The sequence below is a fragment of the Geotrypetes seraphini genome, chromosome 2 (assembly GCF_902459505.1).
Source record: "Geotrypetes seraphini chromosome 2, aGeoSer1.1, whole genome shotgun sequence".
Classification (NCBI taxonomy): domain Eukaryota; kingdom Metazoa; phylum Chordata; class Amphibia; order Gymnophiona; family Dermophiidae; genus Geotrypetes; species Geotrypetes seraphini.
The window spans coordinates 417,117,159-417,144,945 of record NC_047085.1 but is presented as its reverse complement, the minus strand read 5'-3'; the positions used below and the strand labels follow the sequence as shown (position 1 = coordinate 417,144,945).

Genomic DNA, 27,787 nt, shown 5'->3' with positions numbered 1-27,787 from the left:
TTAGCTCCTATCCCATGACTTTTAAATTTCCTCAGAAGTCTTTTATGAGAAATGGATATCCACATCCTGAGCTGAATACCTTTCTAAAACCTGCCTCTATATATCATTCATTCAATATTTAAAAACATACTGTATAAACATAAGAACATAAGAATATTCATAGTGGGTCAGATCAATGGACCATCTAACCCAGTATCCTGTTTCCACAGTTGACAATCCAGATCACAAGTACCTGTCAAAAACCCAAATAATAGCAACATTCCATGTTACCGATCCCAAGGCAAGCATTGGCTTTCCCCCATGTCTGTCTCACTAGCAGACTATGAACTTTTCCTCCAGGAATTTGGCCAAACCTTTTTTAAAATCCATCTATGTTAACTGCTGTTACCACATGCTCTGGCTCCCGCCCCTTGAATACTTCCAAATGCTCAGTGGCTCTAAAGACTTAGGAGGAAGTGCAGGCTTGTTTATCATCCTCCTGATTTGGCTTCAGGTAAAATGTGGTTTCAAAGCAAATCTGGGCACCACCAGGAAAGCTGTAAGCCTGTGTCCTCCCAGTGTCTAGCATACTCCGATTGCATCACTGTATGCCACAAATTCTATTATAGAAATGTTGGGCACCAAGTCAGAGTCCTTTTCAGCTTGAAAATCTTCCTGGCTTGTCCTGAGGAGCTATTGGAGTATTTGAAGAAGTGTACTTTTTTCGTGAAGATAGGTATTCACAAAGGCACTTGGTTTTTTTGTGAATTTTAGACAGGCAGAATTGGAGTGAAAAAGCCACAGAACATTATTTTTTAAATACCAGAGGAGTGAGGGTTGATCTAGCACAGTGGTCTCAAACTCAAACCCTTTGCAGGGCCACATTATGGATTTGTACGTACTTGGAGGGCCTCAGAAAAAAAATAGTTAATGTCTTATTAAAGAAATTAAAATTTTACATGAGGTAAAACTCTTTATAGTTTATAAATCTTTCCTTTTGGCTAAGTCTTAATAATAATATTGTAATTTATATCTAAAGAGACATGATCAAAAAACTGTTTTATTTTAGTACCTGGCGGACCACATGTGGCCTCCGGGCCACGAGTTTGAGACCACTGGTCTAGCACCACACACTTTAAAAACTATGGTTGGGTAAGAGTAGGGTTATCTGTTCCGCCTCCATCCCCACCCCATTCCACCTCTAGCCCTGCCCCCACAAAGCTTCGTCTTTGTTTTCTGACCTCTGAGCCACGTCTGGAGGATCTCCGAGCATGCGCAGATGTGTGTGATGTCATCCACACATGCTCGGATGCCCTCCAAATGAGGTTGAGGCTTTCCAAAACCTGGACAAACTACCGGGTTTTGGAAAGTCCGTCCGGGCACCCAGAGAGTCCTCTAAAAAGAGGACATGTCCGGATTTTTCCAGATGTCTGGTAACCCTAGGTAGTTTTTTAAATGTCAGGTGGGAGAGGAGCTAAGGCATAAGCTACCCTTTTTTTTTTTTTTTAAAGGAAATGAAATTAGGATGGGGGTATTGAAAAATTCAATGCTGAACATGTTTGTATTGAGATATATATATATATATATATTTTTTTTTTATATATTTTTTTTATTTTTTTTACTTCAGAAGAGAGGACAGTGTGCCAGAGATAGGCCTGCTAGTGCACTACCAAATTCAGCAGCTGGTGAAGAAAATTGGTTCTAGCTGCCTACATTTCCCCCTTGACCCAATTGCACTGTGGGTTTACCCTTGAATTTGGCCTGCTCAATTTAACTTCCAAGATAACTGCAACAATCATAACTTTCCAGCCATTGTCAGCTTTGAAAGGCTTAGACTCAGTAAGTTAGATTTAAGCCATCCATCCCCGTGTATTTTGACAGGGTTAAGTAACCAGCCAGTACTGAAAATTTACACTTGCAGGCTAACTTTCTCCTCCCCCACCCCTAGGTTTTCAGCAATAAGATTTATCAACCTAGTGAAAAGAGGCAACAGAATGTAGCTGTTCAGCCCTAGCAAATTTTCAAAGGCATTGTTCTAGCCAGCTAAATCTTGACTTGGGTAACTCAATGGCTTAGAACAGGGCTACTCAATTCTGGTCCACAGGCAGACCAGGGTTTCAGGATATCCACAATGAATATGGACAAAAGAGATTTGCATACATGCAAATCTCTCTCATGCATATTCATTGTGGATTTCCTGAAAACCTGGCCTTCTTGTGGTCCTCGAGGACTAGAATTGAATAGCTCTGCCTTAGAAAACGTATCTCTAAGTAAACTGCTCACATGGTCCAAATTTCTTAACTGAAGAGACAGTTTTTTAACTTCATCCACGTTACATTTATTTAAAAAATCACCAAACAAGTTCATAAGGTTAGGTTCCAAGCAGAAATACCTAAGCATTGAAGATAAGTTAAAACTCTCTAGAGCTAATACAGCCTGTCATTCACTTTGGTTGAACAGGACCTCCAGAGAAACTCTAGGAAGCTCAGGAAGTAACCTGTCCCAGAGTGAGCACTCTTCCTCCCTGCCACCTTGTCTGCCATTCACATGGTTTGGAGAGAGCATCAGGGGATCCACCTCCTCCAGCAACGTACCTTCACCTGCCAGCTCCACGGAGCCCTCCTCAGAGAACCTCAGCCCAGCCAGAAAGGGGTCCAAGGTAGAAATGAAAAGAGAAGGGCAGATGACGTTTCCATTCCTTACTGTGGCTTAGGATTGTATTGTTTAGCGCCTGTATTTTTCCTGGTAACCAATGTGCTCATCATGTATTTGAATAAATACAATTGTAGATGTGTAGTTTTACTTGAAAAAGTTCAAGAGACAGATTTTACACGTGTATAATTCTGCTATAGATTGTGTAAGACTTTTCACTCAGTCTGCTGTATTTGCTGTTGACCTAGTAGCTCTACCAAAACCAAAATGTCATTCACTGTATTATATATTTTAAAAAAATACTAACAGTTGAAGATGTATTTCAGGTACTTGTAAAAACAATGTTTTTTTGTCAGTTGTGTTACATATAAACACATTTGAAGTAATGTTAAAAATATATCAAAATTAGGTGTTCGTTTGATAAAACTTATAAAAATGTGGCTCTTTTTTTTCTTTCTTCTTTTGCATGGGAATTGTCAGCATGCTATGACGACATCACAGTATGGTTTAGTGCAATGTTCTTAACTCTGTCATGTTTCTAATCCATCTTCATCTGTGTGCTGTTTCTCTCTGACAGAGCATCTTTTCATGGCCACCAGCATTCCCCTATTCATATCGTTTGGTATAGTATTTAGTTTCTGTTTTTCCTTCAAATGCTGAATTATGAGGCATGATTGTATCTGTCTGATCCATGGCATTACTTCTGATAAAAGTAATTGATCACAAATCTGATTCCTTATGCAGCAGTCAGTTTGCAGATTACTGATTATTTTGTTCCTGGACTTGATACAGGGAAGGGAGAGGAAGGCTGGGGCGGGGGGATGGAACACCACACACTGCACAAATTCCCCTTTGGGCTGTGTAATTGGAATCTTGATCCCTTAAAAATAAATTTGATTAGTATTCAGATTTTGCATTACTTCAAAGCAATTTACCCCTCCTTGCAGTCTGTCAATTGCAGCAGTAATAAGATGGCCAAATAAACAGTAACTGCAACTGATTTGCAATCCTGTATGTGATTTGCACTGTAAAATTGTGGGGAATTTCAAATTAAATCTTTCAGCCTGGCAAGTGGAAAATGAGGGTGTGCGAGCCATCATGTTCTGGTGGATAAAGCAGGACTGCTTTGGTGTTGCTACTATGGGTACAGGCACTGGCAAAAAATTATACTTCTCCTTTACCCACTGAATTCATCTCTAAATTATTAGTAATTACACTTCTAGTACAGGATTTGATTTGATTTATTAAATTTGATATACCGATTGCACATGAGTAGTCGGCGTTTTACAATACTAGTTCAATTGAAATACATTATAGACAGTCCCAGCGGGCTCACAATCTAGGGTTACCAGGCGTCCGGATTTCCCCGGATGGCTTTTCAAAACCCGACACTTTGGGCTCCTTTTACTAAGGTGGACTAGCGTTTTTAGCGCATGCAGGAAATTACTGCACGCTACGCTTCTAGAACTAATGGCAGCTTAATGCTGGCGTTAAGGTCTAGCGCACGCTATTCCACGCGTTGAAGCCCTAGCGCACCTTAGTAAAAGGAGCCCTTTGTCTAGGTTTTGAACAGCTTCCCAACATAATCGCGTTGGGAAGGGGCATCCGCGGATGCAATGCAGTGACACCACCGCGTCGTGTCCGGGCATGCGCAAATACTGTCGGGGGTGGGAGGGGGCAGGGCAGAGGTGGAACTGGACGGTCCTGAGGGCATGGGTCCAGATTTTCCCCAAAGGAAAAATCTGGTAACCCTATCACAATCTAAAATACCCCCCTTCCCCTTTTTTTTACAAAAGCATAGCGTGTTTTTTAGTGCTGGCTGCAGTAATAACAGCTCCGACGCTCATAGAATGCCTATGAGCGTAGGAGCTGTTACTGCCACAGCCAGCGCTAAAAACAGTGCTACGCTTTTGTAAAAAGAGGGGGGAGGGTAAGTTATATTAAATATAGAAAAAGAAATTAATTACTAAGGAGATATAAAGAAAATAAATGTGCTATAGATACAAAAAGGTGTCCAAAGAGGCTGAGCAAAGAAATAACAACATACAGTATCAAGGCATAAATAAAAAGTAGAAAGCAAAGAGAGGGCAAAAGTAGGCAACACTATTAAAGGAAAATAAGATTTAAAAAAAAGTCACAAGCAGACTCCAAAAACAGCACATCTGTTCAGTAGGATGTGCCTATTGTATAGCATGAACCTGCCTGTTCCCTCTCCCCCACCCTGCACTATTTTTCTATACAGCTGCTCTTTATATAAGGTTGGTGCATTGAAAAAGAATTCACAGTTAATTATGATCAAAAGGGAGCATCCTTTATTATCCCTCACCCTCCACATTTTTATTTGACATTTATGTTCCTTAAGGAGCTCTTTAGCTGCTGCTGTGTTCAGATCTGTCAAGGTAGTACTGTCACTGGTTTCTCTATAGCCTTTTGCTTGGTCTCTTCCATTAGTGCCATAGGATCTTTGACCGGCATTTGTTTCTCTTTCCTTTGCAAAATTCTGCCTGAGACATTTAGCGGAAAGAGGTGCAAATACAGCTCAGTGGTTCAGCCGAGCCAAGAATGAACCTCTTAACTCAAAGAAGTGTCATAGCCAGCTCTGAGTCCAGTCTAAGGTTCCAAGACAATATTCGGAAACCTTTACAACTCGAGAGAGCAAGAGAGGTCTTAAATACTGCCACACAGTGAAACTAGTTCATAATTAAATCATATAAAAATTCACTCTAACAAAAACTGAATATTTCTCCTGCTAAATAGCAGTAGAAAAAAGTGTTCAAATATAGAAATTTATTTATTTGTTCATTTTTATAGTCTGTCCTCTCCGAAGCCCAGAATGGGTTACAATAAAATAAAAATAAATAAAGATAGGTACTTGGAAATTGTTAGTCTAAGCATTCTGGCATTCCACAGATCCAAGGCAACTGACCCAAATCTGTCCATCTGTCTCTTGCCACAGAATTGCAGAAAACCTACAACCCTGCTGGTTCTGCCACCTTCTACCTTGCACTTCCTTACCACCATTAACCATATTACTGGTCCCTGTCCCAGGTTTTCACGGCCTGCACTGCCAACCCTCCAGATAAACCCTTTTTTCAACTTCTCAACTCTCTTGCTAGGTAACTGGCCGCCATATTCTCTCTCTAACATACTGGCATATTGCATCCATCGGAGTCACTGCCTGCTGTGTAGTCCCTTTTCAGCTGCTATGCTTTTCACACACACACACACACACACACACATACCCCTTCTGTTACTGCATTTTTCACCTCTACCTGATGAGCCACTAAAAACATTTGTCATTATTGACAATAACAAATTTTGCCAACACTGTAGGACTCAAGCAGCGATTGAGGGGCTACAATAGAAATTGAACAAGTTGAAAAGAAGCAGGAAGAAGGTATAAGAAGGATTGGGATGATGGAATGGATTGAGGAATGAAACACTAAAGAGGAGCACGAATGGAGACTGAAAGAAAACTAGCATGAAGAAGATGAGCCTTATGTAAGAACATTAGAATACAGAAAAATCCCTCCTGAATCAGACACTTGTCCATCAAGCCCAGCATCTCTCTCTGACAGCGGCCAGTCCAAATTACAAAAACCCAGCTAATTTTGAAAAGTAGATTAACTTCAGACAGCTCGCTTCCAGGAATCAGCAATGCTGTCCTAAGTCTCAATGGCTATTCAGTTTTTATGGACTTTACCTCTAGGAACTTGTCAAAATTGCTTTTGATCAACTGTCCATTAGTCTCCTTGACTATATGCAACAGATTCCACAATTTGTTTTAAATCTTCTGCTCATTCATTTCATGGAGCATTCTCTTATTTTTGTAATGTTTGAAAGGTTAACCAACCATTCCATTGGTGTACCAGACAGTGAATTTTGGTCAGGCATGAGCCCAAAGTGGGTGGGCCTGAACCCAAAGAGGGTATCTCTCTCTCTTTCCCTCCTACCCCTCCGTAGCCTATGCAGCCTCTCTCTCTTTTCCTTCCTCCCAACTCCAACCAAGTGCCTCCCTGTACCACACGTTCAGAGCTGAGACTGTGGCAAAGCGCTGGACTGTGTGGAGGCATAGTGCTACTGTGAGTGAGACTGCTGCTGCAGCGTGGCCCACACCCAGTGCCTGAGCTGCAGTGGCAAACTTTTCCATGGCCTGCGCTGCATGTATGAGTGCCAGGCTGTTATCCACCACACGTGCTCGCCATAACACCTTGGGAGAGACTGGGTGGGTCTGAGCAGATTTTGGGCAGGCAGGGCCCACCCAAGCCTGCCCGTAGCTACACCCCTGAACCATTCCATGCCTCATGAGTTTATAAACTCCTATGATATCCCTTTTCAATTGTCTTTCTCCAAGCTGAAATGTCCTAAGCTGTTGAGCCTTCCATCCAGTGGTGTAACAAGCAGCATCCATCTGCTGCTCATGCCGGACACATCTCCCTTCTGATGTCACTTCCTGTTTGCAGGACCAGGATTTGACATCAGAAAGGAGCCAAAGCTGGTGTGAGCAGCAGGTGGAAGATGCTGCTCGTACCAGCAAATATTTCAAGAGGAACACAGGGGTTGGGTGCTCAATGTGCAGGGGGCGTTCAAGTGGTGGGGAAGAGCAAGGGGCACACAGCACAGTGATGCTGGGAACCACCACCCTGGACACCAACCTTCCTAGCTACACCACTGCTTGCATCCTAAGGGAAGTCTTTTATCCCCTTTATCATTTTTGTTGTCCTCTGAATCTTTTCTAGTTCCATTCTACCCTTTTTGAGATGGGAGAGACAGAATTGCTCACAGTATTCAAATGTGTTGACACAGCAGGGACCTGTGCAGAGACATAAGAATTGCCATACTGGGACAGACTGAAGGTACATCAAGCCCAGTATCCTGTTTTTCAATAGTGACTAACCCAGGTCCCAAGTATCTAGCTATATCCTAAGTAGTAAAACAGATTTTATGCTGCTTATCCTAAGAATAAGCAGTAGATTTCCCCAAGTCATCTCAATAATGTCCTATGGACTTCTCTTATAGGAAATTAGCCAAACCTTTTTTAAACCCCGCTAAGCTAACTGATTTCACCACATTCTCCGGCAACGAATTCCAGAGTTTAATTACATGTTGTGTGAAGAAATATTTTCTCCGGTTTGTTTTAAATCTACTACTTAATAGCTTCATCACATGCCCCCTAGTCCTAGTATTTATGGAAATAGTGAAAATGCAAGTCACATCCACCCTTCTACTCATTATTTTACAGACCTTTATCATATCACCCCTGAGCCACCTCTTCTCCAAACTGAAGAGCCATAGCCCCTTTAGCCTTTAGTTGTCCCATCCCTTTTATCATTTTTGTTGCCCTTCTCTGTACCTTTTCATATTCTGCTATATCTTTTTAAAGATATGGTGACCAGAATTGCACATAGTATTCAAGGTGCAGCCATACCATAGAGGACATTATAACATTTTTATCTTTATTTTCCAATTCTTTCCTGATAATTCCTAACATTCTATTTGCTTTCCTAGCCACTGCTGCACATTGAGCTGAGGGTTTCAACTTATCCTCAACACCTAGATCCTTTTCCTTAGTAGTGACTCCTAACATAAAACCCAGCATTACATAGCTATAGTTTGGGTTCCTTTTTCCCTCATGCATCACTTTGCACTTGTTAAACATTAAACGTCATCTGCCATTTTGATGCCCTGTATGCCAGACTCACATGGTCCTCTTGCAATTTTTCACAATCTTGCAATTTAACAACTTTGAACAACTTTGTGTCATCAGCAGATTTAATTATCTCACTAGTTATTCCCATCTCTAGATCATTGATAGATATATTAATAAGCAGCGGTCCCAGCACAGACCCCTGGGGAACCCCACTATTTATCAAAATAATACCTCTCAATTTGTATTTTTAGCAAATCTTATATAATCACCTCTACCCATAAGGGGGGAAGAACAAACTTTTATCACTTTTAAAGGAGGAAAAGCCTCAGATCCCCGTATACCACCATAACTAATCTTACAGGTATTACTGGAAAGGGAAACCACCTCATCAATGAGGACATGTCTGGTAAAACCCAGACATCTGCTAACCCTAGTTTTTATATAAGAGGGAAAAGGATTGGGACTTGTATACCACCTTTTTATAGTTATGCAGCCACACACAAAGTGGTTTACATACAGAACATATGAATAGCTTAACAGGGTCAGACCAATGGTCCATCAAGCCCAGTAGCCCATTCTCACAGTGGCCAATCGAGATCACTAGTACCTGGCCAAAACCCAAGGTGTAGCAATATTCCATGCTACCAATACAGGACAAACAGTGGCTTCCCCCATGTCTTTCTCAATAACAGACTATGGACTTTTCCTCCAGGAACTTGCCAAACCTTTCTTAAAACCAGCTACACTATCCGTTCTTACCACAACCTCTGGCAACGCGTTCCAGAGCTTAACTATTCTCTGAGTGAAAAAAAATTTCCTCCTATTGGTTTTATAATTATTTCCCTGTAACTTCATTGAGTGTCCCCTAATCTTTGTAATTTTTGATGGAGTGAAAAATCGATCCACTTGTACCCATTCTACTCCACTCAGGATTTTGTAGACTTCAATTATATTGCCCCTTTATCATCTTGACCTTTTCTAGTACCACTATATCTTTCTTGAGATAAGGAGACCAGAATTGAACACAATACTCCAGATGAGGTCACACCATGGAGCGATATAGGGAGATTCTAACATTCTTAGTCTTGTTAACCATCCCTTTTTTAATAATTCCTAGCCTCCTGTTTGCTTTTTTGGCCACCGTCGCAAATTGGGCGGAAGGTTTTATTGTATTGTCTACGATGATACACAGATCCTTTTCTTGGGTATTGTCTACGATGATACCCAGATCCTTTTCTTGGAAGATGCCCAGTCTTCCAATTTCCCAAGGTCCGCCTGCAATTTTTCACAATCTGCATGCATTTTAACAACTTTGAACAATTTGGTGTCATCTGCAAATTTAATCACCTCACTCGTCGTTCCAATTTCCAGATCATTTATAAATAAGTTAAATAGCACTGGTCCTAGTACAGACCCCTGTGGCACTCCACTGTTTACTCTCCTCCATTGAGAAAAATGACCATTTAACCCTATCCTCTGTTTTCTATCTGATAACCAATCCACAACTGAAATTTGCCACCTATCCCATGACACTTTAATTTTCTCAGGAGCCTCTCGGGAGGAACTTTATCAAAAGCTTTCTAAAAATCTAGATACACTATATCTACTGGTTCACCTTTATCCACACTTTCAAAGAAGTCAAGAAAATTTGTGAGGCAAGATCTCCCTCGGCTGAACCCATGCTGACTCCGTCTCATTGTCTACGTGTTCCATAATTTTATTTTTTATAATTGTTTCTACCATTTTGCCCGGCACTGAAGTGAGGCTTACCGGTCTGTAATTTCCCCTGGAGCCCTTTTTAAAAATTGGAGTAACATTGGCCACCTTCCAATCTTCAGGTACTAAAGATGATTTTTTTAGTTCAATCATTTTTTTATTGACATTTTAAAGCATACAACAGGTTACAGATCACTAACAGCTGGTCAGCAATTTCATGTTTGAGTTTTTTTAGTACCCTGGTGATTTATCACTTTTTGACTTGTTGATTTGGCTTAGTACATCTTCCAGATTCACAGAGATTTCTTTCAGTTCCTCCGCACCATCACCCTTGAAAACCATTTCTGTTTCAGGTAGATCTCTTACATCTTCTTCTATAAAGACCGAAGCAAATAATTCATTCAGTCTTTCCGCTATGGCCTTATCCTCCCTGAGCGCCTCTTTTGCTCCTTGATCATCCAACGGTCCCAGAGATTCCCTCACAGGTTTTTTGCTTCTGATGTACCTAAAAAAATTGCTATGAGTTTTTACATCTTTTGTAAGTTTCTCTTCATATTCTTTCTTAGCTGTCTTTATCAATACTTTACATGTATCTTGCCAGTGCTTGTGTTTCTTCTTATTTTCCATATCTGTCCCGGTGGGCTCACAGTCTATCTAATGTACCTGGGGCAGTGGAAGATTAAGTGACTTGCCCAGGGTCACAGAGAGCAGTGTAAGGTTTGAACCCACAACATCTGGCTGCTGAGGCTATAGCTCTAACCACACTCTAAGCCACATAGTTACCAACACTAATGAAGCCATTGTGAAAACCTGCATCATCTTCATGCTGATTGATGTTTGTGTTTTAACAATAGACACTCCATACAGGTCATGCTAGTGCATTCTTTGAAGCCTGATGGAGTCTTGCACTACTTTTTGGGTCATAATGAGCAATCCATTCCAAGTGCTTTCTCCATATGCTTCATGATGAAGCCTATTGACCATTTTAATAGCTGCTTTCTGAATGGACTCCATCCTATGTATATCTTTTAGAAGTTGCAGCCATATAATTGTATACCATTCTGTAAATAGGGCCTTACCGCAGACTTATGTATACAGCAGTGTCCCGCAAACTTTTCTCTGTGGCAGCATACTAAACCTGGTGCCCCTATCAGAAGGCATCTAGAAGTGCGCAACCCTGAACCTGCCACTTCGCCGGTGGGGGATCATGGAGAAGGGGAAGTGCGGGGAGAGTAGAGACGCCAGCAAGGAGGAGAGTCGACAGCTTCTCCCCATTCTGCCTCTAGTCCTGCCCCGTTCCGTCTCCCTGCCCCACCTCATTCCACCCCAAGTCTGTCTCCACCATGTCTACTGGGAAACTGTTCCATGCAACTATTATCTTTTCTGGAAAAAAGTATTTCCTTATAGAAACATAGGGCTGGGAAGGCAAAACAGGTCTCCCTTCATATTCGCGGGGGTTAGGGGCACAGCGCTCTTGCAAATATTAAAAAATCGCAAATAACTTTAGGACCCCCCCACCCTGACTCCCTCCCAGACCCTCCATAGCTTACCTTTAAAGTTTTGGTGGTCTAGTGTTAAAGTGGGGCAGTAGCGATCTTTCAACACTCCTGCCCTGTGCAGATCCGCTATCAAAAATGGCTGCCTCAAGTTCCTGCGTTGGTCTCGCAAGACCGCAGAAACTCACGAGATTGACTTGGGAATTTGAGACAGCCCATTTTTGACAGTGGATCTGCAAGGGGCAGGCTCATAGGAAGATCACTCCTATCCCGCTTCACCGCTAGATCATCATGTTTTAAAAGTAAGGTGTGGAGAGATCTATGAGGTGGGAGGAGGGGGGTAGAGACTCATGAATAACGAAATTTGTGAAACCTAAATCCATGAATAAGGATGGGGGGAGTGTATATGCAAATTTTTAAATAAACAAAGTAAGTATTCCATCCACCAGGAGACTCATGTAAGAGTTCACTATAAATGATTCTGCTGTGCATTAGTCTCTGACCCTAATATTTCAAATATCCTTTTGAAGCAGCATTCTCACTGGTTAGCTGTCAACAGCCTATCTCAGATAAGCATTTTGAATTGAAAGAAAGGAACCTAACATGGTAATGAGCTGAACTGTTGAACCCCAGACCAAAGAAGGCTCTTACAGGTGGTTGAGCCTCCTGAGTTTGTTACCCAGCTGATGATAGCCTATAGTGGATTTCCAAGACTACCAAATATAGACCATTAGTGATATATAAACCCAGTGTCTGTGGAAACAAGTAAATGCATGAGGTCATGGTGTTTTTTTCAACTGTATTATTATTTTAAAAAAATAGCAAATACTGTAGGTCTTCAGGAGAAGATATTTCTCTAGCTCTCATAGAAAAATGTAAAGAATCTAGTCTTTAATGAGACTTGCAGATTCTACAGTTGGTCACCATGCTCCTCTTACTCTTAAACTGTCATTTTATTTCGGAGGCCAACAAAAAAAATAAAGTTTTCTTGGTGCCTTGCATTTTTTTACCTGTTCCTGGGGTTTAATTGGATAGACTGCATCAGCTCTAGTTTCTTAGATATGGTTCTATTCCAATCGGTCACTCTACTGGGATGAAAGAAGAGTACAAGGCCATCTCTTTAGTCTTGGAAAAGATAAATTACCGAGAACATCAATGGGTGATTTGTGTAGACTTGAAAATGGTTAATTTTCTTCTTGGTTAACAAAGTGGCTACACAAAGTATCCTTGCTTTTTATGCCTTTGGGATAGTAGAGCTAAACATGAACATTGGGCAAAAAAAAGATTGACCTCTAAGGGAATATATGGTGTTTGGAAGACAAAATAATCAATGAACCTTTGGTGACATGAGATAGAATCATACTGCCACCACTACATATAAAGCTAGTGCTCATGAAACAATTTGTAAAGGCTTTGAATAAAGACGGTTCGTGCACTGAATACATAGCACATATGTATCCTGGACTTATCCTGGACTTACCATGGAAAAACTGAAGGTGGGAATTTATGATGGTCCACAGATCAAACAACTTATAAATGACCCACATTTCATAGCATCAATGAATGAAATCGAATCGTGTGCCTGATCTTCATTTGCTTTTGTTGTAAAAAACTTTCTTGGCAATACAAAGGCAGACAATGACACATTAATAGAGGATATGCTCTTTTATTTAAAGGCTTGGCTCTAACATGAGGGTTAAAGTTCATTATCTGCACAGTCACTTAGATCGCTTTCTAGAACAGTGTTTTTCAACCTTTTTACACCCGTGGACCGGCAGAAATAAAAGAATTATTTTGTGGACCGGCAAACTACTAGAACTAAAAAAAACCCGTTTCTGCCCCATCTCCGTGAGCTTGGTCCCCGCAAACCATCTGATCCCTTCTGCACAAGCCGCAGTTATGATTTTATATTGAACGTATTTTATTAAAGTATACAAAGAAACAATATTCTGAACAATTGTGATTTTATAAATACAAATATAAAGAGTACGGACCAACAAAACCCCTGACTCCCCTCCCCTTCACATATATCCCCTCTACTATCAAAAAAACTGAACAAGCCAAGTTATTATAGAATGCTACACAGAAATATCATGCTAACAGAATACTGCAGTCCCCAGTTATATCTCTAGCAGGATATATATTTCAAATCTGATATATTCTAATGACAAAATAGAAATACAATTATTTTTTTCTACCTTTTGTTGTCTCTGGTTTCTGCTTTCATCTTCTTTTCACTCTTTTCCTTCCAGCGTTTGCCCTGTCTCAATCCAGCATCTGCCCGTTCCATCCACTGTCTGCCCTCTCCCCCTTCCATATGTATCTGACTTCTTTCTATGCCCCTCTCCCCTGTCCATCCAGCCTGTGTCTCCTCGCTCCTTTTTACATCATTCATTCCAGCTTCACTACTTTCTTCATTTTTATCTCTCCTACACCAGATCTAGCATCTTTATCCCTCTCTCATTTCTCTGCTGACCCCCTTTCCAGCATCAATCTTTCTCTACTTTCTCATTCCTCTCTCTCCCCTTTCCCTCATCTGATCTCTCCATTCCACCCTTACCCCCTTTCCCTCCTGTAATCTCCCTGCCATCTGTTTCCTTCCTTTTTTCTTTCTCTCTTCCCTCCTTCCTTTTTTCCTTCTCCCTTCCCTCCTCCCCCACCCAACATTAACTCTCTTCCATCCCTTTTCCACCTCCCCTCCCAGCAGCATCTCTCCTTCTACATTCTTCCAAGTCCAGTAGCAGCTCTCCCTTTATCCAGCAGCTTCTCAGCCTCCTACAGTGGCTTCCTCCCCTTCCAGCAGCTCTCAGTACTTGCCTGCAGGAAGTACTTGCCCTGGCAAGTAGGAGAGCTGCTGGGAGGGGAGACAGCCACTGTGAAGGCTCCCCAGGATCTTGCTCGCACACGCTGACCATCTCCCTCCACTTGCACCTGTACCTGCAGCTCTCTCCGTTCCACTTGCACCTTCCCCTTGGCCCTCTTCAGCAACTCGGCAGGGGCGGCAATCAAGGCAGGCTGCCGACGTCGGGACCTTCACTCTCTGAGTCCCACCTATTTTGTTTCAACTTCTTGTTTCTGAACAGGCAAGACTCACAGAGGGAAGGTCCCGACGTCGGCATCCTGTCTTGATCGCCCGAGGCTGGGAAGAACGGCAGTCAGCAGGAACTTGAACTGCCGACTCGATCTCGCTGGCCCTGCATGGACCGGCAGAAATTTTCTGCGGACCGTTACTGGTCCGCGGACCGGCAGTTGAAGAACAGTGTTCTAGAGAACCTTGGTGACTTAAGCAAAGAGCAATGTGAAAGATTTCCCCAAGACTTAAAATCAATGAAAGCCAGATTCCAAGGAAGATGGGATGCACACATGATGATAGACCACTATTGGAATCTTATGTGGGATTGTCTTGGCAGATCCCACTCTCAGAAGTCTTACAAAAGGAGCTTCTTGTGTGTCAAATGGCTGGAAAGTTTGTACACTTTTCTTTTCATTTTTAATATGTTTCCTTCATGCTTAAAAGATATTAATTTAAACACTACATTAAAATATCCTGATTTTGTAATAGGCGAGTAGAATGTAGAGTGCTATATGGCACATGTTCTATATCTCAAAAACTAGAGCTGATAGGAGAAAACTGGAATCAGCATGTCAAATATACCCAGAAATTGGTCTAACATTTGAGGCACCAAAATTAGTGTTGGCCGGTGTTTATTAATCTACCTTTTAGATATTTTAATAAAGGTCATGAAGCAGCACATCAACGTAACCATTTCTGGAGTCTGATATGTTAAAATGTCTCCCTTATGTGTATGTAATGCTTTGTCTGAGTGCTGTCAAACCATGGTAGTTTGTCCCGTTGAGAAAAGTGGCCTGCCCATAGGTTTTAGTTAGCAACTCAGGACTCTGTTTATCCGCCTACCTCTTTGAGTATTATCAGGTGTGTAGAGGAGCAGCCTTGTGGTTAGAACTGTGGGTTGAGGAGTAGGGAAGGTTAGTTCAAATCCCATTGCAACTTTTTGTAATCTTGGACAAGTCACTCAATCCTCTGTTACTTCCTGTACAAACTTAGGGCTCCTTTTATCAAGCTGCACTAGGGGTTTATACCGTGCGAGCTGGCACGGTAAATGCTCCAACACTCATAATGCTCATAAATGCTCCAACACTCCAATGAGCGTTGGAACACTTACCTCATTGGCCCACTCTAAAAACTTCTAGCAGCTTGATAAAAGGGGGGGGAGGAGGGGTGACAGTAAGCCTTTCAGGGACAGGAAATTATCTACTGTTCTTTAATATGACTTGCCTTGAGCTACAGCTGAGAAAGGCATGATATAAATCCAAAATTTCTTCCCTTCTAGGTGGAGCCCAGGAAGGGGCCTGTGAGTTTGTACTCCCAACAGTAGGAGGTGCTAAAATATGGCATTCTGAACCCTCAAATGTCTATTTCAGCGTAACTGGCCTTTTCAGTTCAGCTGGGGTGCTACTTAAAGGATTTTACATGTAGAACCTAACTGCAGTCCATTTCATGGTAACTCGGTTTCTGTTTGTAGAATTTCACATTCAGTGATGACTTCAGCCCTAGCAGTACAAGCTCAGCAGATCTGAGTGGACTAGTAGCAGAGCCCAAAACACCTGGTCGTTCTCATTCTTCAGTGCTGTCATCGGATGAGGTAAGTGCTGACTCTTTGATTTAATTGATTGATTTGATTCGTTTTCTACCCGTTTTCTAACTCGTTCTACCCAAGAAGCTCAGAACAAGTTCCAGGTTCACATATATAATATATAGTCAAGACTTGATACAATTTGCCATACTTATAACACATGTGTTCATCCTAACTTGACATATACAGAGGATCTAATTCAACATACATTTAGGCCCTGATTCTGTATAGGACGCCATACTAAGAAGTGGCTGAGAATCGCGTACCGGCATCCTATGCAGAATCGCGTCTGCCCTAACGAACAGATTCTCTAACCAACGCCCAGCAATGATTAGAGACCTTCCCATTGTAAAAATAGACACAGTCGACTGAGCTGATCGCGGCAACCCCAACCAGCTGAGCCAAATACTTTCATTAATAATCTTGAACAAATTACTGTAGTTGCCGGGTATATATAGAAATGAAGAGTGAACAAGCAAGTTGTAGGTGATAAGTTTTACTGGAGTAACCTAATTCATTTGCAGCTAACATTTCAGAGTTTTATGTACAAAATGAAGAGAGGATAAATTTTGAGTCAGTCACAGAGGCCTTGATTTTTAAAGGAAGATATGTAGCGAGCATACAGCTGGCTTATATACGATGGCATAGCGAGGGAGGGAGGTGCCAGGGGTGGTGGCATCTGTCATCATTGCACCGTGCACCCCCAACTTGTTCCTGAGGCTCAATCGCTCCCCTGCCCCCATGTACCTCTTAAAGTGTTCGCCAGCATGAGCCCAACATCCGCTACAATAGCGCTGAATTTGCTGTTTATCTACTTTTCTCTCTCCCTTCCCTGGCATCCTTCCTTCCCTCCCTCGGCATCCTTCCTTCCTCCCACCCTCCCTTCTCTGTCATCCTTCCTTTCTTCCCTTCCTCCTTTGGCATCAATCATTCCTTTCCTCCCTCCCTCCCTCCCATGACATCTTCCTTTCCTTCCTTCCCTCCCTTGTTCCCCTGACATCCATTCTTCCTTCCTTCCCTCCATTCCTCCTCTGGCATCTATCCATCCATCCATCCATCCCTCCCCCTCTCTAGTACAATCCCAACCAACCATCCCCATGCCCTACATGAACATCCCTGGTGGATTAGTGTCTTTGTCGAGGAGCAGGAAAGAGCCCAACTCTTTCCTACCCCTGCTGCTATAGCTGCCACCACTGTTTCGAAGATTTTCAAGATGGCTGCTGAGACTTCGTGTGGCAGCTTCGCAATACTTCATATAGCGGTGGTTGCTATAGTGGCAGGGACAGAAAAAAATTAGGTTCTTTCCTGTTCCCCAACGAGACCACTAGACCACAAGGGAATTTAGAAGATGCTTGGGGAGGGCTGCACTATGCCCCCATTGCCATTGGTATTACTGTGACAGTGGTTCCCATTCCTACAGCACTACCTCAGAACGGTCTACCGCTCCCACAGTACTAACGGGCACATTGGTCCAGGGCTTCTGGTTACCATGGTAATTACTATGGTAACTGCAGAATTACTGCAGTAACCATTACCTTGTCATTCTCTACTGCCTAATTCCCAAAACTTTGCTTCTGCTGCAGGGCTTGATCTTAGTGGGGATGCATGAAGACCTAGAAAATCAGCATTGGGGTGTGTGTGTGTGTAGAGAATCAACATTGAGCAAAGAAGATAAGAGAGCAGCATTAGGGAAGGGCTGGAGAAGCAGGGTAGTAGCATTAGGAGAGAACTAGAAGATTGGAAAAGCTGCATCGGGCAGAGGGAAGTTAGCAGCTGTATCAGAAGTGGGAGGCTTTGGAAATGGGAGCAGGGAGGGCTCAAAAAGCAGCTTCAGGTTCGGAGGAGAGCGGGCTGAAAAATCAACATTGGGAGTGGAGGGGAGAAGGCTGGAGAAACAGCATGGAGGGAGGGAGAGCTGGAGAAGCATTATGGAAAGAAGAGAGGGCTGGAGAATGCTGAATGGTAGGGGAAAGACAGAAACAGATCTGACACTATCATATTACTGTTATTACTGTAATTTAATTTGACTACTTCCTAAATGTTCTAATTGTGTGTAGCTCTGACATTTGGTCATTTAGCTGTAACTGTACTGTTATTACAATATAAGCTGCCTATGTCTAGCTACTGTGCTGTATACTGCCTAAGGCATATCTCTTAATAAAGGTAGTTAAGGAACCTTGTTAATAAATAAACTGATCTGTAAACTATTTGTATGAGTATTTTAAAAAATTTTACATATACATTTAGAGAAAAAGGTACTGAGCCATAATAAAATAACATTTTCTTCAGAAATGTTCTCTTTTCTTTTTGCAACTTGATTTTAGCAGAATTGTAAAAAGAAACATATTTCTAGGGTCCACAGTGGTTGTTTTAAACAATTTCCCCTTTGCTTTGGCAAAGTAGCACACAACAGTGGCAGTGACGGATATATTGTTTTGACTGATTTCTGGAACATTCTAGAGTTTAATGTTATTTTTTTTAATGCCTATTTTTTTAACTTTACTTCTAAATGAAGGCCAGGGTCTAAATTAATTTGGCTACTGTGAGAACTCATTGCCTGCTACTCCCAGAATGCAATGCAAGAATGAACAGAAAATGTGAATAAAGCCTTTATAGCAGCACTAAAATTATATTATTTTATTCCTTCCTGAGAAGAGGCATACTGAATGACAATTGAAACTTGTCAGTGATTGGATTTTATAAAGCTGAATGCCCAAATTTCTGACTAGTAAGCAAATTTGGACACACAAATTATAGAACAATGCCAGTCACACACCTAACTTAATTGTTTCATTAGGCACCAGTTGGCCGTAAGTACCTATAATAGCCCTTAAGTGGTGTTAATTAGTTATTAATTAAAACTAAGTTATATGTGGAACAGTACCGAGGCTTAATTCTATAAAGTAGGGGCTGATTCCATATATATAACGCCAACTAGAACAGGGCTTTGCTTGGTTTTGTAAAAGGCACACATACCTTATAGATTCATGATTAGCACCAGTGAGTATCATACATTTCAGGCGCACCCATTTAGGTCAAGAAAAACCAGGCCTAAATACCTCTATCTAAGTTATGCATTTTATGTATTCTATATCAGTGTGCTTAACTTTTAGGAATGCCCATAACCCATCATGCTCCTCCCCTGGCCAAACTCCCTTTTGAGATTCACGCATTAGAACTGATGCAAACCAGTTTATAGAATGTGCCTACCTAGTTATGTGCATAACTTCTATTTAGTGCCAATTATGAGTTGTAAATGACCAGTTATTGTGTCAATTGGTCTTGTTAAACAATTAAGTTGTGTGTACAAATCAGCTATGTGCACTGATTAGCACGCACAACTTATAGCGCTAAATACAGAATTTGGGGGTTAGTGCCTAAATGCTACAGCATGCAACTACAAACAGGATTTGCCATGGTTCAGTCAGGATTCCCTTTTGCATTTGTGTGCAGCATTTGTGTGCATAAGTTATAGAATACTTGTGTGCCAACTCTAGGCGCAACCATTTACCCCAGTTTTTGACATGGTATAAGTTCTCCCATCTAAAGCTAGGCACGCACATCCCAACTTACCCTCATATTCTATAATGGCAATTTTGTGCGCAATTGTTGTTATAAAATTGGCACTTGGCGCTCATATTTATTTTGCCTAATTTGTGCATATTTTCTTAAAACTACCCATGTATATAGTCTCCTCTCTATATCTGCCCCATGACTTGTTGAGCAAAATGATACCAAAAGAAGGGTTATAAATAACATAGCTAACAGCTAGAAAAGTTTACAAAACATGGAAGAGTTTACAAATTTATTCCTTAGGGATTTTGGTTTATAATTCTGATTTTCCATACCACATGAAAGAAAGACGTTGCTAGCCATTGGACAAATTATGTCATGTGGATTTATCTGTGTATATCTATGTTCTAGTCTTACTAACACGTATAGAGTAAGCACTAGTGCTTTCCGGTTTGCTGATTCACCGATTCACATCGGTAAATCAATTCGCTTTCTAAAAAAATCAGACTCACCAATTCAGTAAGTCCTGACACCTCCGGATCTCCTAAAGCAGTAGCAGTGGTGGTGCTGGTTGGCGGGAAGAGTCAGGGCTTGGAACAAACTGCTCCTGGCCTGCCCCGCCAGGGCCTTCCCTCTGCCACATCACTGATGCCTATTCAGAGCGTTGCTTCTTCCCGCCAGCCAGCACCACTACTGCTGCTGCTGGTTTGGGAGGCCTGTTTGTCAGATCTCACAGTGAAGGGGGTCGGTCGGTCAGTGCTACATAGGAGGATAGGAGGGAGGAAAAGCTGATGCACAGGGGGATGGGAGGGCAGAATGGAAGCTGCTTGCACAGGGGAATAGGAGGGATAGAAAGCTGCTGCACATGGGAGAGGAGAGAGGAAGAATTGTTGGACATGGGGTGTAGGAGAAGAAGGGAGAGATGCAACAAAGAGGTAGAAAGGGGTGAGAAGGAGAAATCCTGCATATGGTAGAGGGGCGGGAGACATGAATGGAGAAGAGAGGGATCGATGTTGAACATAGGGTGGAAGGCAGGGAGAGATGGTGCATGGGGAGAGAAAGAAAGGCTGCACATGAGAGAAGGGGAGGAAGAGAGATGCTTCTTGGAGGGGAATAGAGAGGTTTGAGCCAGGACACAAGGCAGGGAGAGAAAGAGAGATGGTAGACAGTGGGAATGAAACAGAAATATTGGATATAGCAGTGGAAGGGAAGGTACAGAGATGGAAGATGGATGATGAGCACGGAGAATGAAGAAAAGCCAAATGGGCAGGAGACCCTGACAAGCGAGTTAACAGAAGACAAACAGAAACTAGACCATGGGACCAACATGATTTGAAAAATAAAATGACCAGACAACAAAAGGTAGAAAAAAATAATTTTAGTTTCTATTTTGTGATTACAATATGTCAGATTTGAAATATGTATCATTCCAGAGCTGGTGTTAGACAATGAGCGTGAGCTAGGACCTAACAGAGAGAGAAAAAGTCTTTTTTGTTTATTTTGTGTACACCACAGCGCCAGTGTGGGGTTGGAGAGGGCAAAGGGGAGTGGGGTGGCTGAAGAAGCTACAAAATAAACCCACCAGGACATTTGAAAAAAAACACCCGATTGGGCAGGAAAAGTGAATCGAATCAAAAAATCAATTCAATGGGCCAAACTGAATTGAAAAATTTTCCCTGAATTGGGCAGCACTAGTAAGCACATCTTGTATGACTGCTTTATTACCTTGTAATACACTCTAGCCTCAGTAATGCTTTTTTAATTTGTTTCTTTGCTGCTTGCTCGTTCAGAGCCTGGATATGATAGACGACGAGGTGAGACAATTAAGAGCCCTTTGCTGCGGGCTGTTTGACACTGTGAACTTTTGCTGTCTCACATACCATGTTGTCCATTCTCTCCCTGGCAAAATGCACAATAACATCCTATAAGCATGCCTTGTACAGTTTATGATGTCCTAAATTCAGGGTGCTGGTCAAAGGATGGATTGACGATTTGCACAACTGAACACATTTCAGAACGGTAATGTCTCTCTCAGTGTTGCAGATATATTAAAAAAAATTGCAGCAAAAATATGAACTGATGAAGAATAAGCTGTTCACTTCTGTGAAAAATGTGAGGGAAATGTTGTTTCCATGAATTCATCTCCAAATTTAATTGAATGCTATAAAGAGAAGAAAAAGAAGAAAATTAATCTGTATTGCTAACAAAAAAGGCACAGAATTCTAAAATTTTAATATTTTTGGTGCGAATAAATGTCCCATGAATGTCCCCGGAGGCTACATTATGCTACTATGCAGATTTTATGTTGCAATCAGAAAAATATTAGCGAAATTAATTTTTCTATGTCATGCATACTTCTCATTAGGACAAAATGGCATAATAGCAGCATGACATTTTTCAGCATGTCGAACCTTTGTTTTATATATTGCAATGTTGCAAATCAACAATTTGCAGTTGTCTGTTGCATGTTCTCTGATTATGCTTTCTTCTCATGATGGCTTGGCATCTTTACTCATATTAATAGTACACTTTTTATTTTTGTTATTTTCTCTGCTTGCCTGGCATGCTGTATATCATGTGATATGCATTATCTGTATTTCCTTTTCATGGTGGATGATTTGCTGTGGCAGAAACTTAGATCCATAGTGAAAGAGTTGTTGGTATATTCTGAATCAATGAATTGTGAAAAAAAAAATTAAAATTCAACATTTTTTGGTCTTTTATCGTCATGCTATCAATACAATGTCTGTAAAAGAAATATAGCCCTTTTCTTGCATTACATTATGGTCCTTTTCTTACATTATTTCTTACATTATTTATTATGTATAATAAAGGGGCTTGGGGGGATGAACACAGAGGATCTCTGATCAGAAAATAATGGTATATATTGAAGAACCAAGGCCAGTACTGGGCAGACTTTCACGCTCTGTGTCACATATATGGCCATTCAGATGAGGATGGGCTGGGATGGTTTAGATGAGCTGGAGTGAGCTTCGACGGAGACTCCAGTAGATGCACAATACCGGACAGAGCTCTGGATTTCTGGCCCAGAAATATCTAAGAAAAGAACAATTTAAATGAAATTATTAAATTATAGAGTGTATGTTTGGGCAGACTGGATGGACCCTTCAGGTCTTTATCTACCGTCATTTGCTACGTTACTATGTTTAGAAGCCCTATTGATGATTTGCACTTGGAAATACTGGCACTTACGTGTGAAAAAGCCACTATTTGTGCATGGAGAAACACGTTACATAGAGATTTCAAGAGGGCATGATTTTTAGCCATAGTTTTGGCAGGGTTCGAGTGGGATTAAAATCTTTACATGGGAATACACACATATGGGGGGAAAATTCTATGCTGGCTTTTACATTCGCTCAGGGCCATCCCGAGCCCGAAACACGCCCCGTGCAACCCATGCCCTAGAGATCCTATCTCGCCCACTGCATCGCAGCCAAGTAGAGAAGGCAATGGACAGTACACAATTTTGGACCCCCGCCTCCCCATGTGCTGCCATCCTGCCCGCATATACTTCACTATGGTCCTACTCTTGCTCTATATATATATATATATCTTTTTTTTTTTTTTATAATTATTATTTTCAAAAGTGCTTATTTTGTCCAAGGCTTTAACAATTATTCTCTGTAGACCAATGTAGTCAATTTCCACCTCCAGAATAAAACCAGAATAAAATTGCAATCACATTTCTGAATTGGCAGCACTTACACATAGAAGTTTGTATGCTGGGGCAGCTACATATGGAAGTGCCTTGTGTAAGTGCCAATACCTCCGTGTGGAAGCTGCTAGGTCCGTACCATTGATTTTTTTTTCAATGTGTACCTTTGTAAAATGGCTGCCTCCGCTGTATGCACTAGCATGTGCTTAACACAAACACTAAATTTAAACCTTTCCACCAAAATACTCTAAATAGCCACATGAGCACTCTCATAGCAGAGAAGAAAAAAGTGCCAGCAACAATGACTCTACCACACACACATCACAGGCATAAAAAACCTTCAGTGCTCCTTATGAAATTTTCTAACACCCTTACCTATATGCTTTTTACAACCCTCCCCCAAATGTTTTTTGTTTGTTTTTTAATACATAGCATAGCCCCCCCTACAGCGGCCATTGTTTCATGGTCTATGACTATTTCATCCTTCTTCCTTAATTTAGATTTTTTTTTTCTTCTACATGTATTCCTGCAGATACCTTAGAAAAGGCTCTGCATTGACAAATCCTTTTTCAAAATATCACTGGAACTCAGAACATCCTATTACTACTAATCATTTATAACGCTACTAGATGTACGTAGCGCTGTACACATTCTTTTCAGACTTGTTTCTCTCAATTCTGGTCTCTACTACTATAGCTATTTATTATTTATATAGTGCTGAAAAGGCGTATGCAGCGCTGTACATTTTAACATGCAATAGACAGTCCCTGCTCAGAAGAGCTTACAATCTAATTTAGACAGGACATTACAGGGTTGGGGAGATTATGGTAGAGGAAATGATACAGTGGGTATAGGTATCTGACAGCAGTAAGTGGGAGTTTCACATATAGCGACTGACACAGGGACAAATGTGTCCCCGTCCCCGCATGAACTCAATTTCTCCATCCCATCCCCGCATATTTTGTCACTCTCCCTGTCCCTGCCTCATTCCTGTAAGCTGTGCTTTAACCACACAAGCCTCGTGCAGATGAGGACAGAGCTTGCAGGAATGGGGCAGGGGTAGGAAAAGATCTCGCTGGGACGGGATGGGAAAATGAGTTCCCACCGGGATGGGGAAAAATTTGTTCCCTTGTCATTCTCTATTCACATAGAGCAAACTATCATGAAATGTTGATATTGATCTTAAACCACAATAACACATTTGGCGCAAGAAAATGCCCATTGCCGCAGGTTAGTTTGTAAATTCTGAGGTTCCTCCAGATTTAATTTTGTTTTTGAAAAAATGAAAAAGAAAAGAAAACTTTTCTACTTTTAAACAACACCTTCTCCCCTACTGGCCTGCAGAAACTGTTCAATCTTTATTTTTCTGCCTGTTTACCTCTTATTGCAATTATGCCATTACATAAAGTACACCTTTAGGAACTTTTTCACGGACCTCAGCAACACCGCTTACTGCTCAGATCCTTTCATAGTGGTAAACTTTGGGCTCCTTTTACAAAGGCGTGCTAAAATGCCGCGCACGGTAGCCGCTACTGCCTCCTTTTAAGCAGGCGGAAGTTTTTCAGCTAGTGTGCGCTAAAAACGCTAGCACACCTTAGTGAAAGGAGCCCATTATGTGTCCATTTGTCATTGGTCCTTCTTAAACCAGCTTATATGTATTAAGCTAATTTAATGTCAATTTTAAGTTTACAGAACAAAAGACTTTTACTTAGCTTAGATTAAAGACTCGTTTGATAGTACGATCTGGGAGATTAAGATTCAACATGTTTTGTCTGAAGCTTTTTCAGGAATCCTTCCCTACAGAAAACATCAGAAATTATAACATGTAATTCTCCCTTTTTAATTTATAAATTTTTAATTATATGTTATAAAATCTCCTACCAGAGCCATCCTTTGTCATCCGACTCAGTTTAACTCAATGAGCCAAGAAGGCAGCGACATTTTTTACTTCCTAGTTATACAACTCTGACTGACTTTAAATACTATATTATATGAACTTGGGGTGGTTAGAATGATAAGTTGAGTATTAGACCCTAAGTATATTAAGGTTAAAAGATTTTAAATACTACTAATCAGAACTCTTGGTTAGATTAGAGACGCCCATTCCAACTTGGCATTTAAACCACTAGGTTCTACTGTATTCAATCTATATATCCACCTTTGTTCACTTTTATTCAACAGTTTTCTGGATTACCACCCTCCCTCTCTAACTCTACCTGATCAATATCCCGCCATTGCAGGTCCTCTATTGAATGTTTCCTTTCCAATCAATGTTGGACAATGGGAGCTTGCATATTTTCTGTACAAATACGCAATTTATGTTCATTTAAACGAAGCTTCATAGTTCTACTAGTCCGACCAATATACACTAAATTGCAAGGGCAAAGTAGTGCATATACCACTGACTTACTATTACAATCTGTGACATATCTCAATTTTATCATAAATTCCATTCCTGGAACTTTCCATTCATTACCCTCAATGGTTTGTGGGCACCATTGGCACTTTCCACATTTCTTATGTATACTGTACTTTCAAATGTGGTCATTTTCTTAATTCTAAATTTTTGAAAATTTAAACTCTGCCCAATGGTAGTCTTCCAATTGTATGCTATCATAGGAAACTGTGTTAAACAAGAATGTAATTGTACTATCGACCAATAGGATCACATCATTAGACTAGCTTTATATCTGCCTCAGAATAAGGTAGTATACAGGTTAGCCTATCATCTTCTTTTTCTTTGTCTTTAGATGGACCAGCCAGCAATAAATCACATTGGGCAAACTTAGTTCTCAAATAAGCTTGTCTTAGAGATCTTTTAGGGTGCCCTCTAGCCAAAAATCTCTGTTCCAACAATGTAGCCCAAATCCTAAAGTCATCCTTAGTTGAACATATACACCTTATTCTTATAAGTTAACTAATAGGTAGTTCCTAAAGGTGTATTATCCAAATATTATATGAACTTGGGGTGGTTAGAATGATAAGTTGAGTATTAGACCCTAAGTATATTAAGGTTAAAAGATTTTAACCATTGGAAGAATAATGTAATTGTATAAAGTAAAACACTTTTGAAAAAACAATACGGATACATGATATGGGGAAAGTGTTTCACAAAGTCCCTCATGATAGACTCCTGTTCAAGCTAGGTTGGGAGTGTTGAACAGCGGGGCCAAAAGAATTGCCAGAATGGATTCTTTCTCCCATATGACTGGGCTAGAGACTCCGTTCTGTGAATTCAAAGAACAGACACGAGAAAAAGCGATGTAATAAGCAAATATGTGTTTATTAATGCTTTCCATGTCTGGGGAGAACCAATACATGTCAATCAAATTTTCTGTGCTCTCCAAAGGGAAAAATCCAAGTCAAACAGATTTATACCATATGTGACATCATTTGTAATAATTATCATACTTTAGAATACAACGGCATAGTTGATCACATGACTTCCTTCCCAGGAATACCTTACGTCAAATCCTAAATTTGCCAATGCTAGGCCCAATTTTTAAGCCCAGCAGGTAGCAGTGTTTCACTTTTTCTCCATATGACTTCTAAATAACTTCTCACTTATTTTACCTTTCCAGGCACAAATCATTCTGGGAAACCCTATACTCAGCCCTTTCCATTTCCATACATTTGCCTACCTTACAATGGGATCTTATTAATCTCTGTCAGTTCTTAACATAAGCTTTTCCTTTGTCAGCATGTCTTTTCTCCTTTCTAACTCTGGACTATAAACTTTAATATTTTCATTTAGTTTGATTCTATCATAGCCAATTTAAAATAACCTTTTACAAATAGTTCCACAAAATTCACCCGTCTCATTGATCCCAAATCATTTCAAAGTTAATCTCCTTGTATCACATTGCATGCTTTTATTTTCCAGTTTTAATTATTAATAGCAGCTGGGCACGCCCAGGATATCTGCATATATTCAATACTCCTGAGCAAACTAAAATGTTATGGGATAGCAGGCAATGTCCTGCTGTAGACTGAAAATTAGCTAAAAGATAGAAAATAGATTAGGGCACTGTGGACAGTTTTCTCAATGGAGGAAGGTGAACAGTGGAGCGCCATAAAGACTGGAGCTTTCTAACATATTTATAATTGATCTGCAAATGGGAACAATGAGTGAAATGATCAGATTTGAAGATGGTACAATATTATTCAAAATTGCTACTAACGGCCTCTTTTACAAAGCTGTGCTAGCGGCTGCTCTGCGCTAACGGCTCCGATGCCCATAGAGAATTAAAGGGCTTTGGGGCTGTTTCTGCGCGGCTTTGTAAAAGATGCCTAAAGTTGTGAGAAATTGTAGGAAGACCTTTGGAGACTGGGATCCAAATGGCAGATGAAATTTCACATGGATAAGTGGAAATTGATGCACATCGAGAAGAGCAATCCAAATTGTAATTGCATTATGCTAGGTGCCATATTAGGAATCACCACCCAAGAA

General features: G+C 40.9%; 1 protein-coding gene across 1 annotated transcript in view; it reads left to right on the top strand.

Moving 5' to 3' along the window:
- PPP1R9A (protein phosphatase 1 regulatory subunit 9A) overlaps window positions 1-27,787 on the top strand; it is a 397,958-nt gene that overhangs the window by 358,279 nt on the left and 11,892 nt on the right. The window contains 3 exon segments of the mRNA XM_033931097.1: window positions 2,440-2,638; window positions 3,209-3,253; window positions 16,038-16,157. Of these exon segments, the coding sequence (XP_033786988.1) occupies window positions 2,440-2,638; window positions 3,209-3,253; window positions 16,038-16,157 (364 nt within the window).